This window comes from Hetaerina americana, unplaced genomic scaffold, assembly GCF_022747635.1.
Source record: "Hetaerina americana unplaced genomic scaffold, ioHetAmer1.1.p SCAF_22, whole genome shotgun sequence".
Classification (NCBI taxonomy): Eukaryota; Metazoa; Arthropoda; class Insecta; order Odonata; family Calopterygidae; genus Hetaerina; species Hetaerina americana.
Genome location: NW_027286786.1, coordinates 5,298,443 through 5,318,616, shown reverse-complemented (window position 1 = coordinate 5,318,616; position 20,174 = coordinate 5,298,443). Strand labels below are relative to the sequence as shown.

Genomic DNA, 20,174 nt, shown 5'->3' with positions numbered 1-20,174 from the left:
TCAGAAATTTGTTCTGTACCATGAAACTCATCTCTTTATAAACATTGAGATAGCTCAAAATGAACAAGCACGTGAAACAAGGAAGGAAAGAGCCATTGTAGCCACCGCATTAACTCACCAAACACATAGAATATGGATTCCCAGCCGAATGCATTAGCAAGGAGAGATGAGAGTGGCAAAGATATCACCGTCCCAAAGTAGCTTCCAGAGAAGGCAATGGTGGCCAATCGGCTGCGCTCCAGTGGAGGTGCCCACCTGCTCCAGACTGCATGTATTGCAGGGAACGTAACGCCCTAGCCAAAGTAAGGAAAATACCTGTTGTTGGTCACCATGAGCTCTTCATCAAAGTCATTCTAAATAGCTCATCCTGCCCTTGGTTTTGAAATAATATCATTGGTGAATGCTGAACAAAAATATATGCAACAGAAAATATGATAAATTACACTCTAAGATTTTGTATGTTTACAGATATGTTAGGATTTTCCATGGCTTTGTTAATAAAGATGTATATGTTAACAGATTTTTTAGCTCTAATGTCATTTTTTGATCTCTGAGAGAAAAATCAGTATACTTGCATTTCTAAAAAAAATAGAAAACAATGGCAAGAAAAAACTGATGTGGTACATTAAAATGCTTCATGGAACTCAGCATTTTGCACAAGAAGAGATATTGATTTTGTGTATGGTATACTGTGATTTTCATTATATATAATATTCATTATTCTACAAAAATGTACCAGAAAGTTAGGGTACACATTATACATGATAGCAAATGCAATATTTTCTTTGTTGGCCAATATTAGATGTTTATAAGCATTTTTATAAAATTCAATTGTTCCCGGCTCAACTTTGTGGAAATTCATTTTAATTAAAAGAAAAGTACAATGTATCTTTCCACTGTTCTTTATAAGCGTACAACCGGTTTCAACGCTCAAGTGTCATCATCAGGTACCTGATGATGACACTTGAGCATTGAAACTGGTTGTACATGAATAAAAGACAGCAGAAAGATACATTGTATTCTTCATTTAATTAAGCATTTTTATCCCTGTAAAAATGTATGAAATTAACTTAAGCATGCTAGATAATTTGGCGGGGAATTTTTACCAAAAATAATGATTTAATGATTAATCACTTGAAATGTCATTACTTCTATCTTGATTAGCTAGAAATAATACCATCGTATACTTCTTAGAAGGAAACATCAATGATTAAAGAGAGCATTTGTGGATAAGAAATTTCGTTAAAAATATCACACCACCTTGTTACAAATCTTACGAATTACTTAATATTTCCGCACAATACTTATAAACTTATTATTATATCTTTCAATAAATTTAATATTTTCCCAACATTACAGATTCATGAATTTTTGTAACCTGAACCATTACTTTCAAACAGAAACGTTCACACGTAAAACGTAAGCTTTACACGTTCTATATATCCCAAATGGTCCTTTGACTCGTGTGCGACAACAATTGGAATGGTTGCGTTGGAAATTTGTTTACATTTAGCCGTTTGATTCAACGCCAACAACGTCCACACAGTCCGTAATCATGAAGGTTTAATAAGGTATAATGCCGAGAGCGTTGTCATCAGAAGCCGAAATAATTAAGAAAGGTCCCAAATTTCGGAACTCTCTTGCCCGCGAAAATACAATGCTACGTGAAAGCCACACCAATGATAGGAGTCGCGTGGCTAACGTGATAAGTCGGCTGGGAGAGAGTGGGGGAAACTTCGTTAAATCCATCGTATGCCATCTTCAGAAGTTTTCTGGAAATGAGCCTCCCGCGTCAAGCAATGAAATCCGGGTCGCTCTCAAGAGAGCAATTAACGCGGGAACTATAATTCCAGTATCAAGAGGAGTTTACAAAATCGCCTGTAGTTCTAAGAGGACAGAAGTCACTCCAAGGAAAACGACGGCCGCAAAGGACGAGGCTATTGACTGCAGAGGTCCGAGAAGGCGTCGAAGATCTCGAACCAGGTCACGTTCTCGAAGCAGAAGGAATTCATTGAGAAAGAGGAGAAGTAGCAGAAGGCGTAGGAGGTCAAACAGTCGGAAGAGATTTGGTAGCCGCAGGCAGAGGATACGAAAACGGACGATGGATACAATAGAAGAGGCTGATAAATCGGGCAGGAAGCAAAGAAGGATATCAAGTAACATTGGAGAGAGGGGGCTAACGAGATGCTGAAGAGGCAGGAGAAGAGCGGAAATATTTTACTGAGACATGTTAGATCGACGGAAAAAATTATTTGTAACTTGTGGGCTTCTGATGGGAAAAAAGGTGTGACAAAATTAATCGGTGCAATCATCTTGCATTATATAAAATTTACATAAAATAAAAATTCTCAAAGTATCACATTTCTAAGCTTACTTTAATTTGAAATCTTTGCATTTGTTTTTTCTGTTTACTGAACCAGTCTAAGCACACTGCCGGGTAACGAGGGATCCAGGCTCGTATTCTGGTCAAGGCGATTGCTTTTTACCCAGAAATTCTAATTTCTGTAAATAATTGATTAATGTGGCTAAATAGTTGGAAGCAAGCATAAAAGGATAAAGAGACATTGTGGAAATTATTTCCCTCGGATTTAACCTGATGTAAAACATCACCACAAACAATTAAATATAAATAAGAGATATCATAATTTTCGAGGGAAAATGTGTTAGTAAGATTTGGTGCTTTCCTGGCATATTTGCCTCCTGAAGTTCTTTTATCATCTACCCTGAGGACAATGCATGAGTCGGGCATCAAAACGGCCCATATGGAACCCCTGGCCAGGTGGAAGACCCAAGAAAACTTCATGGAACGTGTATAAATTTGAATATGATATGGAAAATTTTAAATCGTAGTTACTATCAGTTTAAGCTACAGAGTATTAAAATTGGCATTGATCTTAAGCAAGTACTAGTGCTGCTGTCTATTGGATAACCTATATAAATAACTTTAACTGAAGTTACTACACCACTAATGCAATAGCCAATACTGGCATTCATATTCGAACTTCACCGTGAGGTATTATCTATTAATATGCAAATGCAGAACATTAAATTAACTTCATAAGAGTTGGCACAGTGATTGTAGACTGATATTTACTTCAGAAGAAAATTCCATTAAACCTGTCATATTTAATCATTCATCAATAATACTGGGATTTCAAACTATTTAAGTATGTTTTGGTAGGTAGCAATTTGCAAATGTCTTTATGTTGATTGTTTTTCATGCTTAAACATTCCTTTTTCTAAAGACTTTCTAAATAAGATATTTTTAGCTACTAGGGCTTGAATGCAATGCAAAGTATTTCTATAAGGAATTAGGAGTGGATAATTCCTTCCTTACGAGATATTCCTTGTCTTAGATATACTAAAATCTTGAATTCAGAAAGTGGATCCATAACAACAAGATGCAACATTTTGAAGATTGATCTATATGTTGGCATGGGTAATAATGCTTTTAATCCAAAGTTATTTTGATATCAAAATCAAAAACATTTTTCATAAATTGTTACTTATTTTAGACTTTGAATTGTTTTAAGCACCCTACAACATATAGCTTATGTCTCCGCCTATTAGCAAAGAGTTTCTTCTGACAACATAATGCTTGTTTTCATGGCAAGAACAAAATATAAGTGCAGTAATTCATATGAAGCATTTCAGAGACTTAAATTTATCAATATGAGCAAATGTTTGTGTTGACTCTTTACTCTTGCTTGTTATGTTTCCATACTAACTCCATTGGCTGACATTCCATAAACATTTGAAGGACACCAGGTTTTAAAAATCCTCTAATTACCTTCTATGATTTCAAAATAATGGAGACCACTAATTTTAAATTAATTTGATTCAAAAAACATATCTCTCCAGAGATTATAGCTTGAGCATGGTGGGAGTACTCCCAGTTTTGGATGGCGCATATTGTATTAAAGTGAAATTTGATTACTACTTGTTGCAGGCTGTCCTAAACTTACCACTCATTTCAGAATGTGAACATTTTATTGTATTACTGGCCGCCAACTCAGTTGAAATTGGATTGTGTCCCAAATTTCAAGAATGCACCTTGAAAGGGTAAATCCTTGATTACTTGCTAACCCACTTCCCTAACTCCTATACCCATGAGCCATTGATCAAAAATGTGAAAAAAGAAATACAAAACTAAACATTAAACAAGCAGGCCCAGGGTCATTTCTATGTGACATTTTACAAAGAAATTAATCCTGTAATGGGGACCAGCCAATGAAAGTCAATAATCTACATGGGTTCTCCACATACATACCCTGTGGTTGTACGTGGAAAAATGAATTTTCATCAGGGACAACTATGGACCATGACACTCTACCGATTCGTGGTTCTTGCCAGGGGTGACCTCAGAAGAGAACAGCGTAATGAGGTGCACAGACTCACTCCCAAAACCATTGGTGGCTCCCAGAAAAATTCTGTCAGCAGGGACAACCAAAGGATACAAACACTCTCCCTCTTAAGCATTCTCTTCCAGCAAGTTTAGTGATCTTGTCAGAAAACAATGCACCAAGATCACAAGCATTTCATTGGTTTGGGGAAACTAATCCCACATTAGGGACTCCACTTAACACGCAAACAGTTACATACTAGATTCACCGGAATAGTTTGTGAAGATAGTATTCCAGATGCCAGAGACCAGGGCTTTGGTAAGCAGCTGTCACGGAAAAACCACACGCATGCAAGTATATTAACTATGCTCCAAGTAGCTAATATCAACTAAAAAGAGCTAAGGTAGAGGGACAAAAGGGCAGCAGGCAAATAAAATGTCTGTGCAAGGAGAAGTGGAATAATGGCAACCAAAGCAAAATGTTCAACTGAGATTGAGAATTCACATGGCGGCAACATTGATGGCCCAGAAGAGAATCTTCAACATATACTTCCCATGCATAATACTAAGGACTTCAACCATGACTGATGTAAGTATTAGAAGTGAGCTGAAATGTATTTCCCATGTTAAATTACTCACCTCAAAGAAACCCTCGACTATCCTCAGAATAAAGAGCATGGTGAGGGATCCGTAGGCAATGGGGGGCGTCAGGAGGGTGAGGATGGCTGTCGCGGCAACGCCAATGCCATACACGCGAGCACCTCCCCCCAGGCGAGTTGCCAGCCACCCGCCTGGAATCTGTGTCACTATGTATCCGTAGAAGAAGGAGCTCAGCAGCAACCCCCGCGTCGGCAAATCCCAATCAAAGTCCTGCCGCTGGACAACAGATTGTGGGGGGGAATTCAATTACAAGAATTGCAACTTCATTTGTTCAACAACATGGGGATTGGAATACTCATGTAAATAATTTTGTTCTAAGGCATACATTGAGTATGTAAGGTTTATCTGTGAAGGATGCCATTAGGGTATCTATAGGGTTATCTGTGCACCTTTTGCAGTTTTTTTATTCAGAGAAAAAACAGGTAAGAAGGTACATATTTGGTGCTCCTTAAGACACAATGCTAAGCCATAACTGGAGTAAGGACTCTTACTAGAACTAACCATATGGCTAATTATACATTACAGGTTTCTGAAAAACCTATAATTGAATTTAATTTCATACTATTCCATGTAAGTACATACATATACATTTGTTTAATTCACATTCATAAAAACTGTATGAAACTTCTTCAGGTTGATTCACTGTTGCTCAACCAGAAATCTGATACTAATGCCAAAAAAATCGTCATAAATTGGCCATAGCATAAAGATTCTAGTGGTAATGGCTATGAAAATTTAATTTAATAAAATAAAATTTAATACTGGGTGTGGCAACATAACTTCCTTTTTTAAAAGGCAAAACCACTTTGAAAAAGGAATTTATCTTACCGCACCCTGTAGATAATCCACCAGTATATTTGAAAACAAGCAAATTATTAAACGGAAACTTGCCAACCTGGCTGTAAATTAAAAGTTCCTATTCTACATTACACCAATACACCATTTATGGAAAAACCATTGATCAAGGACATATTATTTCTTGAGATATTACCTGCAAGTATTTCTGATAGGGATGATTAGTTGAACCATCTCCTCCATTCCATACATGCTTTTTCCCTGATTTACTCAGTCTTCATTCCCTCTTAGACAAATCATTAAATGGACAATGTTGGCATACATACACCCAACTTTACACATTTCTAATTTATGTTTGCCAGAAATTAAACATAAGTTTCTGAGTTGGACTTTTCATTTAATTCTATGATTTTCAATCTTCTCTTTGGGAAACTAACTGGAAATAATGATTTGAAAAAATGAGCACTTGACCTTTCAAAGCATTTGTATACTACCCAGCAAAGAGGGTATCAGAAATACAATATTATTATTACGGTATCTTAATGTTTAAGGCAGGTTTGTGTGGGATACACTATCACTACATGTCTGAGCCTTGCCTAACAAGACACAACCAAACATTCTGCATTACAATGACCCTTCTTCAATTCCACATACATTCTAGCTCCATTCATTTCATCCGCCCTAAATATCCTTTTCTTCACCTGCCTAACGTCCTCTCCTCTGCGTAAATTTCTCTCGGGTCCTCCACCGGGTCATATCGTCCAGATCGGCCGATATGGGCGATATAACCCGGTGGAGGACTCGAGAGGAATTTACGCAGCTGATACGCCGGGAAAATACCAAATCTTTTATGTCCTCTCCTCTATCACAGTCTTCAACATACCATTGACAACAATTGGTTCCTCCCCCACCATGCTGAGTACGTATTTGTTTTCCCTTCTGTTCATTTTACCTTTACATCCTTCACGCTCACAGCACAATTATCTTCCATCTATGACTTTCAACTTGCATCAACTACCAAATGTCCATTAATTCATCCTCCACATCATAGTTTTCATAATTTTTTCTTAACACCCTTTCTCAAAGTCCCTTTAATCAACTTCCCACCACCATGACCGAGAGGTCTGAGGCATTCGGAGGCTTTGGATAAGCTGCTTAATTCTTCTGTCTTCTCCTACAGGGTTGCACCCAAAAGTGGTAGGACTGATTTTCTCTGGCGCAAACGGAGCGGTGGAGGGGGGTCTGCCTGGCAGAGTAAGGTGGAGGGGGCTCTTAGCAACAGACCAACACCAACCTCAGGCGCCTGCGGGCTGTCGTTGAGTGAGGACACCGTTTTTAGTGAAGCAAGTTTTTTGTCCGCGTCGAAAAACAAAATGAATCTGAATTTAGAGCAACGTTATTCCGTGAAGTTTTGTGCGAAACTCGGGAAGACGGCAACTGAGACCCTCGATATGATCAAGCAGGCTTATGGGGACACTGCCTTAAGCCATTCCACAGTATTTGAGTGGCACAAGTTGTTTAAGGAGGGTAGGGAGCTCGTTGAAGACGACCATCGCTCCGGACGGCCGTCGACGGCAAGAACCGACACGAATGTGGACAGAGTGAGGACATATATCCCGTATCTTCTATAATATATTCATCAGTTCTACCTAATCAACTCCATTGAATACCTTCTGGATATCCACAAACCAAACAAAACATCCTACTTGTATTCTATATTCCTTTCTATTAGTGCCCTCATTACTGCAATTGCATCACGTATACCTCTTCCCTCTCTGAATCCAAACCGATCATCCCCTAAGTAATCACTTGCCTTCCTCTCGATCCTTCCGTCCTTGATATTAAGTAACCTCTTAGTTGCAGGTGAAAGCAAACTTATTGTCCTGTGGTCCTCAAATATGGCTGCCATTCCCCTTTTGGGACATGTACCAATTATGATCTGATGATGCCTTCAAGCCAATGTCCTCCCACATAGAAGCCTCAATTGAACCCAAAAAACTCCGTCTTCAATGTTTTACTAAGCCTAGCATTTCCTCCCTTGCTATTATGGATACCTGGACCTAAGCTATCCTCATCGACATCTCGTTCTCTTTCTAGTCTAAACTAGCTGGCCTAATAACTTTATGATACATATCCTAAATATATTCTTTCCATCTCTCTTTACTATTTTCTGGTTCAATTCATAACGTTCTTTCCACATCTTTAACAATGTTGATGGATCTTTCCTTCTTAAATCCTGATGGTTCCTTCAAATTTCTGTACAGTGCTCCCATTATACCCTTTCTTCTTAAGTTCTCCATACACTCACACTGTCTTCCACCGTGCTTCTTTTGCCCGATTAGTTTCTTGCCTCAATTTATTATGTATCTCTTGGTACTGCCTTCTGCCTAACTCTCTTTTCACATTTCCTTCTCATTATCTTCTCTCTAGTTGCTTGAGCCATTTGTCAGTAATTCTGGGTTTTCTAATTCTTTTCCTATTGTGCCCATGGCTTTGTTTGTGGCTTTTGATATGCCTTTTTGGAGATGGGACCACGTCTCTTCTATTGCACCCGTCTCCCTATCCTTGCTAATAATATTTGTCAGTTCCCTCTCCCGCTCGCTCCTTTTGACCCTAGCTAAAGCATCTACATTCCATTCCCTCATCCGCTTTCCCTGTCTTATCCTCCCGAATCTGACATTACATTTCATTTGGACTAAAGAATCATCATAATCTGCATCCAATTTCAGGATAATGCACCTATCAATGAAGTAAGTTATCCTAAACTCTGAGCTTAATTACCATTTGCTCTGATATCTCTTTTTTGGTTCGATGGCATTGTCCATGTACAGTATACCCATGTCTAATGTGGTGTTGAAGCCCAATGTTAGCAATGACTAAACCATTTCTCCTGCATAATTCTATTGGTTTCTCTCTGCAGTCATTCCTCATTCCTAAACCATAGGCCTTATCATACTCCCATACCTCAATTTGTCTACTGTCATGTTCCTATCCCCCATCACAGTAAAATGCTTCCTTCCAGGGACACCCAGAACTATTTTCTCTAGTTGATCGTATTTTATATTTCTTCCTCCCCAACACTACCTCACAACACATAGACCGAAATAATAACCAATTTCAATGGTTCAACTTTAGCCATTACTAGTAATTGTCTCTCACTAACATCCTAAATGTTTGCAATAGTGTTTCCTACTTTTTTGTTCAATACTACTACGACCCCTCCCTGGCTCTCATTCCCTCTGCTGAATATTACTATGTAATTATCCATCCAATGGTCGCTGCTATCCTTCCATTTCTCTTAGCACAGACCTAAAATGTATATAACTCTCTTCATTTCCCTGTTTATATTTTCTAGCTTCCTATCCTCAAAATTTACATAGCAATCCAAGTTCCTCATCTAAAAGGTTTGGTCCTCTTCTGTTTGTTGATGTTGTTTATTCTGCTCTGTAAGGATTTTGTGTCTTTAAGGCCACAGAATCTTTGCCTCTCCTGCTACCTGGCACAACACTCAGCCCAGGGGCTGAGTCCCTTAGTTGCCAGGACTGAGGATTTATGTTTGCGTCCATCATTGTTTCACGGGATAAATAATAGTGGTTGGGTCATGTTACCTTCCTCGATAGTTTTTAACTTGACGCCTTCACTGAAATTGCCACCTCATTGGGGTCGGACACCATTGCAGCCAACTAGCTGAGAGGCAGATGCTGCACAGGCTATCCACCCATCTTTTGCTCCTGACAACAGATCCCACCTTACCTCCCACCACAGAGGTGTATTCACCAAAAAATCTTATCCCTGCGACTTCAAATGAGTATGATTCACAAAAACTGTGATGGATATATTAGAAAAATAAAAAGGGGTGAACTTACGTATGTAGTCACATTGGAGCCGGGAACTGAAATGGAATAATTTGTTGTCATGGCAACAACAGCAACACTAAGGTTGACACGTAAAGCATAGATGTTCCAGAAACCAAAAAATGCAAGAGTGGCGATGACATAGCGACGAAGTATCGGGTGCTTTCGCTGATACCATGGTACTTTGTAGTCTTTTTCACCCTCCAAGTCACCACTGGCACTGGGTGCGTTCATCCTGAGGGAAATAAAAATAATTTAATTTATTATGACAGAAAAGGGGAGACCTAACAACAAGGCCAGATATTTCACCTTAAAGTAATATATGACTTGTGATGGCCCAAGTAAGAGCTTGCCATCCATGAATTTAATACTGATAATTCTGAAATGACTGACTTATGACCTCATTTTGTATCCAACATGTGTTTATAAATTTTGAAAGAGGAGCCAGGGATGCAGGAAAGGTAGGTGATGAGAAAAGAGGAGATTGTGATGCAGCAAAGTAGGAAATGCAATTATGGAGATACTGTGTGAAATCATTTGCTCTGTGATGCTGACTATTAAGGCTGTCTCTAATTCTAGGTGCCAAAGCACTGCAGGGGCCCATTGATGATTTCACAAGCATAAATGTATTTGATTAGGATTCTTCCTGTTCAAAGTAAAAACTAATAATGACAGGAGACTACATTCATTACTTCAGATATTTTAATGTAAATATTTTGCAGGGAGCAAACTATGTCACAAGCAGAACAATTCCAAATAATGTATTTGAAAATATGTCACTTTAGCTCAAAAAATCAACCTCAGTGGTACTTTTAACAGTGAATCGGCAAGTGATAGAATTGAAAGGTGACTTAGTATAATAATTAGAATTGGCAAGTAGAGTGCCATAAATACTTGAAAACATTATCGCTATATTTATGTACAGGAATATTGATGACATGAGCGACAGGAATTCAAAAATGATAGCCGGAGACACACAGTTAACATTACAAGATATTTTTATTTTGAAATGTTCTACAATCATACAAAATAAAAATACACTTATTTTTCCTTCACATAGTTGCAACACATGCAAAGTGTTGGAGATGCTGCAAAAGTAACTGGAAATGGAGTCATCTCCTATTGTGTATTACAATGCAACAGACACATAAAAATGACATTTTTTCAATGAGACAATACTGCAAAGCATAATGGTAACTGCCAAGAGAGATTGAAAGAATACATGGGGGATCTATATGCTAATGATATACTACCTTGATCAAAAAGTTCCCGGAATAACCACCGTGTGGCGCTCCCATCGTTCCGATTTGAGTTCTGTTTTTTTTGTTAAATTGGTACATCTGTTGTTGATATTCCCTTTAAATCTTAGTGTCATAACTTGACATTTGCAAAAGTTACGTAGCCAAGAGTACATCTATCTCTGTGTGTGTTGGCGATTTTTTACAATTGCAGAAATGGATTTAAATTTGCAACAACGAACTTGTATTAAATTTTGCGTAAAAAACGGATTTAGTGGCGCACGGACGTTGGAAATGTTGGAAAAGTGTTTCGGCAACGATTCTCTAAAAAAAACGGTCGTTTACCAGTGGCACGAGCGGTTCAGAAGTGGTCGTGAGTCAATCGAAGATGATGAACGCAGTGGCAGACCATCGACATCGAAAGTCGGTGAAAAAATTGATAAAGTAAAAGAAATGTTGGTCAATAACCGCAAATTAACCATCAGAGAAATAGCGGAGGACTTGAACATTGCCTATGGATCCACCCAAGACATTGTGGTTAATGATTTGGGTTTCCGTCGTGTAGCAGCAAAGTTGGTGCCAAAAGACCTCAATTTCATGCAAAAAAGAGACCGTGTTGACGTCGCAAAAGACATGATTTGCGAGGCTGAATCCGATCCCACATTCATCAAAAGGATCATTACTGGAGACGAGACGTGGGTTTATGAGTACGACACGCAATCCAGACATCAGGCAAGTGAATGGCGTTCACCAAATGAGCCGAGACCAAAAAAACCACGTCGTTTTCAGTCAAAAAAGAAGGCAATGCTGACGGTTTTCATGGATTACAACGGTGTAGTGCATCATGAATTTTTGCCAGAAGGCCAGACAGTAAACAAAGAGTATTATTTGGGCGTTATGAGACGTTTGCGTGAAGCAATTCGCCGAAAGAGACCAGAAATGTGGGCAGAAAACTCGTGGATTTTGCACCATGATAACGCACCGTCGCACAGTGCTATCATTATTCGTAATTTTTTGACGAAAAATGCAACAAATACCATCCAACAGCCACCGAATTCACCTGATTTGGCTCCCTGTGACTTCTTTCTGTTCAATCGAGTTAAAAAACCATTACGGGGAACGCGTTTTAGCAGCCGAGAGGAAGTAATGGAAAAATCGCAGGAAGCACTGATGGACATACCGAAAACCGAATATAAAAAATGTTTCGAGGATTGGATCAAGCGCTGGCATAAGTGTGTTGCAGTCGATGGGGATTACTTTGAAGGGGACAATATAGATTTAGATGAATAAACTTGTATTTTTAATTTTCTGAATAAATTCCGGGAAATTTTTGATCAAGGTAGTAAAGCAAGAAAACTTCGACGTGAGAAAGGATACGATGAATATGTGGATAGCTTATGCCCAGTTATACTTCATTTGGAGATAGGAGGGACACCAAGGAAAGATATTGAATTTGGATGTGGAGATTGATAGCATTTCCATGGAACTACTTACGGATATGTCAAAATGTGAAAAGAAAATTTTTTACAAGAAAATTCAGAGCATTCATGAGGGAGAAAGTTGGCTGGAAGATTGCATTTGATCACCTTTGATGCTATGGCACCTTTAATTGATGACAGGGACATTTGAGGACGGAGGAAAAGAAAACTATCATTAACTTTGACATGGAGTGTGGTTTTGTTTGGCTTGAAAACTTGGCCATTGAAGCAATATGATAGGCATGTTTGGAGACTTTTGAGTTATGTGTGTATGGAGAAGGATAAATGAAAAAGGAAAATGGATTGGTTGGAAATCAAATATAGAAGTACCAGGCATGGTTGGGAGAAATCCAATGAAGGCAGAAAATATGGACAAAGATGTTTTTAGTGGCAATGGTATGTTGGCTGTTATGGATAGAATATGAGCAGAATTGAAGGAGGGTTTATTGTAGTGTCAGGTTTTGTTTTGCTAGAATAGGCAAATAAATCCACTGCTGTTCTGTCTGAGCCTATCCTAAACTGATCTCAAGTGGTAGATTGCCATAGAAAGATTTTTGCATGATGAAATAATGATGAATCCTTAAAGCTAGTTAATTTTACCAAAATACCATTTTAGTAAAGTAAAACAGTCCAGCCTATTTGACTCCTTGTTTCAAGATTAGCCATTACAGAAGCTAAAATGCAGCTAGATACACCTCTCTTGTGTCGCAAGGGGCGTTCCTATGGTGCGACACAAAGGGTATCGGGGAAAGTCAGAATAACTACACTGAGTCTTACCCAAACAATCGTATATAATACAACATACAGTTATAATGCACCATTTACAAAGGTATACGCAGCTCATGGATGGCTAGACCCTCAGTAAACCAACGCGCGTCCGTCGGAAAGGAAGGGAGTATGGCAGGGCGGACGCAGTCACGACGAACGTAACCTAGGCAGAGCCCTCGTCCGAAGTTGAGTCAGAAATAGGACACGCGATCAGGGCTTTTATACCCAATTTAGGAGCCGGGGGAGGAATTCTATTGAAACATTGTCTCTGGTCACGTGGGAGTTTTGGAGGAGCCAGGGAAGGGATATTATGTTGCATACTTGCAACATTGTCTTTGATCGCTTGGGGTATTCGAAGGAGCCAGGAAGGGAGTACCATGTCGCGTACTTGCGACACTTGTATTCGCCGATGTAGATAAGTCCATAAATTATGAATTAAAAAAGTTTTCAGTTATTTAATTAGTGATGATGTTTCACCTTGTCGGCAACAGACCGGCAAAATTATAATTTTTTTAAAAAACTTAGGAGGGCAGGGATTGAAGCAATTGTTATATACTACACCTGAGAAAATGAAACCATATGGTGAAGGTGTATTATTTTCTCCAAGTGTAGTGATCACTATCGGTTCACAAACATCAGCATGGATAATTCCATCGGCCTACCAAGTCTGCATTTATGTATTTTGAAGTATTCCTGGCGCTGTTTTCTCATTGCACATGCAACTCAATGCAAGCTTCTTCCACTTGCTCTTCATTGCTCACACTTTAAGTACCATCTCCACATGCAGTTCCTCTTGGTGGCTGTCTTTCACGCCAAAATTAAAAATCAGCATCAGCAAACACAGAGCTTAGACCTAATCAGAGTTCTCTGGTGACTGGTCAACCATTTTTAATTCATTTCGTGTGTCCAGTCGCCATCCTCACATACAATAGTCTCACAAACCATCTTTTCTCAAGATGCGGAAAACCATTGCACAAGTGCTGAGCTAAAACCCTTTTCCAACAGTCCTTCAAAAAGAGAATGATTTCCACCACAGCTCTGGAATGTACGAAATGTAACTGATCACACTTGGAGCCCACTTCTTGCCTACAGATACCATTAGGTACACCTAGTCCCACGACCATAGAATGTGGCACTGGAATGCTTTCATTCAGAAATCACAAAATAAGGGAACTTAGTAGCTGCACAAGAATTATATCATCGATTAATTCATTATTGATGGGAGAGAATAACAATCACTATTAACTTGTATGAATTTGAGTGTTTGTTTTCCTAAATGTTTAAAAAAAGAAATTACTTAGGTGAGACACTAGAGATTGCCACCCAGGTAATGTCTTTCATATCTCCAGCCTTTTGTACACAGCACAATATGAGAGTTAAATAGACTCCAGGCTTTTCCTTTATCACTAATTGAACTTAGGTTTCATTTTCATTAATAAAGCTCTGTGATTGCTAATGCCATCAGCTATGTCTATGTTTGTCATAATCTTTGGTGCATGACATTATTGTCACTAATGTCACAACTTCAACTATTAGTTCTAATTACAGTTGAGACTGTGTTACGACGTTGTAACAATAGATGCATTGATTTACCATGGACTATTTTGAGTGTTTTGAGATATGGTCTGATGAGGTTCAAGTGGAGCAATAATTCTAAAAAGGATTAAAGTAAACCAGAAAATGATTTTAACATTATGAAATCTAATCAAAGTAATTTGACTGAAGTGGCTACAGATGATGTATGCCAAAGATTTAAATGTTCTATCCACAGAAAGTTTTTTCCAATATTTTATAACTACTGACAACTACTTCAGGGATAAACATGAGAAGAAAAAGGTTTCCAATCAAAATCTTAAACTAGGGAAAAATATAAATATGAAATACCAATATAATATGCCCAAGGGGTTTGCTGGCAATTTAATGTTCTCACCCCAAATTTATCTCTTAATATCCTTACACCTTATGAAAGCTCCTTTGTCTAAGGCAATTGTTCTCCTTACGTCCTTACTACTTTGACCGTGTTGGTCCAAAACACTTCTGAGATATGTAAACTGTTCTCCTTGCTCTAGTTTTTGCCCTCCTATTTTAATGTCTAGCTTAGCCTTTTTATGTCTAGAAAATCGCATAACCCTTGTTTTACTAAGATTGATTCTCATTGCATACCTATCGCACTGACTTTCCAAATCACTCAGCAATGCTTGCAACCCCTTGGCTGACTGACCAACTAAAGCTTGGTCATCAGCAAACCTAACTGATTTTACGAATTCCCCGCCCACCTTCATTCCTACCTCCAGTTCTTCCCATGCCTCTTTAATCATTTCCTCTGCATACAGGTTGAACAGCAACGGTGATAATTGGCAACCCTGCCTTACACCTCTTCCTAACACTGCCCATCCGGACTCCCCGTTTCCCACCCGCACCTGAGCAGTCTGAGGCATGTACAGGTTGCGGATTAGCCTCCTGTCCCTCCAATCTATTCCTGTTGTTTGCGATACATTCTTTAGTTTTTCCCAATTCACTCTATCAAACGCTTTTTCGAAATCTACGAAACAGGCAAATACTTCCTGATTGTATTCTATATTCCTCTCGATTAGTGATCTCATTACTGCAATGGCATCACGCGTACCTCTCCCCTTCCTAAACCCAAACTGATCATCTCTAAAGTAATTATTTGCCCTGCTCTCCATCCTTCGGTCGGTGATCCTAAAAACCACTTTAGCAATGTTGATTATGACACTGCAAGTGTTGTCCTAAAGGATGTTCGTAGTGGAGGAAACCAACTATCATAATTTACGGACCCTCTTCTTTATTTAATTCGAAATGGAAAGCCTCGTGTAGCAGTAGAAAGGGTGGACGTGTGAAAATGAAGTCGATTATAGAAGAAACTTTCCACGGAGTAGGACCACCACACCCGCAGCCTTGCTGTCTCCGTGACCTTGCGGAGGACTGGTTTACTTTCTCATGCCACGGCCCGTCTCGCGGAGGAAGGACCTCAGCATAGATCGGTATGCGGAATTGCGCACTCGCCGGGCACGCCTATTGCGGTCGCGCGGCTCTTGATGCTCGCTCGAGCCATCGCCGCGGCTCGGGATCCCCGGGCGACGGTAGCACACACCAACAGCAGATAACAACGCAATTCAGCAGCGAAGGAGGGCGAGCTGCCGAGATAACCTCGGGAGTGCCACCGGCCTCCGCCGTGGGGCGGCGGGCCAAGGGGGGGGGGAAATGAATGAATGGGAGTCCCCTTGGAAGCAGGATTCTAAGCGATCAAATGATGGAATGGAATTATGGGCCGATTAGTTAAGTTTCGTCTGGAATCTAAGCACGTGTCCCCTTGAAAATAAAAACACACACTTGTGATTTTATAATTTGCAATTGTTTTAGTCAAAATTGTATTCAACGGTTGATTATTTAACCATTTCATTCTCTAATGACTAGGAAACTTTTTTGGGGATTTTTTTTGGAAATGTAGCTCGCCTGGGATATTTCTACATGCATCGCAACCCTTACGGTAGGATGCAAGACAAGGTCTCTTATTTTTTGTTATGAATTTGATCGGCACAGTTGGAGCCACCGATGATTCCGGCAAACTCGGCCGCCCCGACCGCTGCTCATCGTGGACGTTTTCCCGGCCATCAAAAAACTCCCTGCGCCACTTCTGCACGTTTATATGTCCATACACTTCTCACCGTGCACTTCCACTAAATTTTAATGAATTTATATCGGAGAAGCAGTCGTCAGTTGGCTTCGTGACGCGGCGGGAGGAAGATACGACGCCGGTTTTAAAAAGCTGCTTACAAGGATGCAAAAAGTGATTGATCGTCAAGGCGACTATGCAGAAAAATAGCTAAATGCTCAGCCTTTCCTACGATGTACGCAAAGTTGAGAATAAATTTGATTTTTCATGGAAAGAAATAGGAGATCTTACTTTTCGAATCGCCCTCGCGTAATAATGAAGGAATATGCCAGAATACAAACGTGTTTATTTTTACTTATTTGCAAATTATTCAGGGGTACATACGATATGATGCTGTCTACTGCATGATGAAAGATCAAGCCATGCTCTCCGTGGCTACCCGAGCAAGACGTTGCCAAAATGAGTGTCTCAAAATTAATTAACTGTACTCGTATATTTTCGACTGCAGGGCATTACACCCCGATTACACCCCAAATTACGCCTTAGCAATGTTTACTCTATCGAACTACGCGGTAAATTACATTGGAAGGATCCGATTATCGTCCGATAATCAATGAAAATAGTTGATTAAAAGAATTAATATAAAGATAAATACCGGATACAGTTGCATAAAATGTTCCGTTGCTGGTCGCCGCTTTAGCTTCTCGCCTTCGCAGCGCGCGAGAGGGCGGGGGGGGCGTCCCTTCCCCGCACTTCCATCGGTATCCCCTTCCGGACTACGCTGCAATGCCGTACCACTGACCCACATTCGAAAGCAGTTGCCATATATACAATCGAATTTCGGTTCGCCTTCGCTCAAAATTCACCAGAACAAGTCCCCTAATTCATCAAGAGCAATCCAGTCCGGCAAAAGGATTCCTGGGGCTCGCCAGAGGTGGAAGTAGAAAGTCCTCCGCGCGGCAGGTGAAACCCTCCCGTGGCCTCCGCAGTGATATTTTCACGGGCTCAGAATTTTGGCAAAGTATACGTTCGTTATACGGGGAGAAGGTGCACTGGTCGTGTGTGATAAAGGAAATAGTCATTCCATTATCGGGGAATTCAGAAAAACAGTATGCAGTAACATTATAAGGGAGTTTTCTTGAATATATCCAAACTGCCGAACTACTGACTCCGCTATTGTTCGTAATTGACGCAACATTTCCACGAGTTCCTTGCTACTTGAAATTGCATGTCTGTAATAGAGTTTCTCAGGTCAATCAGATACGCAAAAGTTAAAGTTGCAGCATCGAATTCAGTTTCTTGTATTTTTTACTACTTGTCAATATCTTGCAGGTAGAATATAGAACATGAAAGTTACGAACGTGATACTAACTACAGGTTCTTTCAATAAATGTGGCGGAACGGAAATTATTTCAGCTTTACCCACAGGTAAAACCTCCAAACTCAAGCTCATTATGATGCGGTTTATTTATCGGTGACAATTATGGATTACCCAAGCGCTTGATATTACCATTAGCCCGGGAAACATTTCTTTCGGGGTGAGCGTGGATTTTCTTTCTACGTAGGCGTCCCCGTTGATCAGATAATGTCAGGCAGAATACAATTGTAACATTGTCAGAGGTCATGACGAGTCAAAGACCCTTGGCACTTTTAGCAACGGCTGGCTTTTCCCTTATTACAAATTAAACTGACGTTAGATCAATATACTTTTCCCATATTACAAATTGTATCCGGTTCATTTTTTAATACCAACGTTATTTAATTTCATTACCATTTACTACAGCATCATTTGCTTTTTTCTCGTCCACGAAACTGATCTTTGAGGCGATGATTTCGTAAATAGGTCAGTAAAAATTTACTGTTTAGTCTTGTGAGTGAGTTTGTGAGTTTAGTAAAAATGGCTGTTTAGTTGTAGGATTTGAGGTGAATACAGATTTAAATATGAATTGGGAATTTGATGGATAATTCTGATACTGATTTGCGGTTTCATCTTAAGAAATTAGCAGAAGGGAGAGCGATGCAAAGTATGAGCATGTAATCCTTAAAATATGCAAAAATATGAATGTTACCAATCGCAAATGTATCCGAGAGGAGCGTCGGCAGGAGGCGAGGACGCGACCGGCATCGGCCCCAAGCGACCCCGCCGTCGGAATCGGGGCGGCCTTCCATCCACCCAGTGGCGTAGCGGCCTGCGCGAGAGAGATTGGGTGCTCACTATTTTCACTCAAAACACGCAGCAGGTCTCACTTTCTGAGTTTCGCATTAGATCTCCGTTCGAAAGTTCTCGTTTAAAAGGAGAGCTGGTCCACTATTCCAAAAACGAGCGGGACGACCCGTCAAGTGGCCACTCGTAGGCGCAAGTTGAGAATTACAGGGCTTGCCTTTTTGTATGGGCTGATCGCAACGGCAGTGTCACAATTCGATAATCCCGTTTTTCAACATTCGTCGAAGTTTCTGAAATTGATGCACATTAATATAGAGAAGTAAACAAAGTATTTAATCAGAAGAAAATGAAATAACCTGAAGGGGTCACAGCAGTTCACTTCATTCTATCTCAAGGCGTCGAACCTCGGCTCCAAGTGCGATGATCTGAAGTTACCGAACACACCCCGTCGGCTCGTTATTGACAGTCGCATTTCGTCCCCGAGAGTTCCCGCATCTGCACGCACATAAATCCTCAAGGCGCTTTGGACGCCTCTCGCAAGTCCTGCGGATGCCTCCGGGCCGAGCTGCTTCGTCGCCCGACGTCACTCGGCACTGTCGCAAGGAATGTCATGATGTTCGGGCCACTAGACCGAACGCCACGGATCGCGAAAGCGAGGGGAGTAGTGAGTGGACGCGGGCCGCGCATGCCCCATTGCCTTTCGACCGATCTGGGACGCGAAATGACGACCGGCCGTGCACTGGAACGACCTGGCGATGACACGCAGCCACACTGATGCACCTGTGCAACTGGAAGGTGGCAAGCACCTTTGCGAGTGCGCACAGAAGTTTCCAGCGTCTGCAAAGAAAAGAGAAGGGTGTGCGCCCTTTCCCCGTTCGCGTTCTGGAGGGCAATTCATCCAACGGCACTTGCGCGCCATTCATAAAGAACTCGCAATTCTCAATATCCTCGACAATAGCGAGATTTGATTCCATTGTCTCGATGAATCTTCAATTTAATGAGCAAGAATTGGAAATAGTCGCGATGTCACATCCTCGGTATTGTTCGGGAGCCTCATTTCCAAACTTCACTCCCACAACAATCCCAAGGCCGAAGGGAGGGAGCGTGTATAAGGGCCAAGTGGTAAGAGGGCTGGTTGGGGGAGACGTTACCTGAGGCGTTGTTGTCGCTGGGATAGCAGGGGCTCCGCTTCGGGGCGCGGCGGTGGGGCCGCCGATCGGGTGGAATGGCGCCACGTG

At 40.5% G+C, this 20,174-nt stretch overlaps 1 protein-coding gene across 1 annotated transcript in view; it reads right to left on the bottom strand.

Annotated features, from left to right (window-relative positions):
• The window catches only part of LOC139689303 (vesicular glutamate transporter 1-like), a 39,649-nt gene extending 19,475 nt beyond the window's left edge, over positions 1-20,174 (bottom strand). Inside the window, exons 1-4 of the mRNA XM_071586375.1 lie at positions 20,088-20,174; positions 9,664-9,886; positions 4,982-5,218; positions 119-293 (exon numbers count right to left, since the gene is read on the bottom strand). Of these exons, the coding sequence (XP_071442476.1) occupies positions 119-293; positions 4,982-5,218; positions 9,664-9,885 (634 nt within the window). The 5' untranslated portion in view covers position 9,886; positions 20,088-20,174. The remainder of the gene's footprint in view (positions 1-118; positions 294-4,981; positions 5,219-9,663; positions 9,887-20,087) is intronic.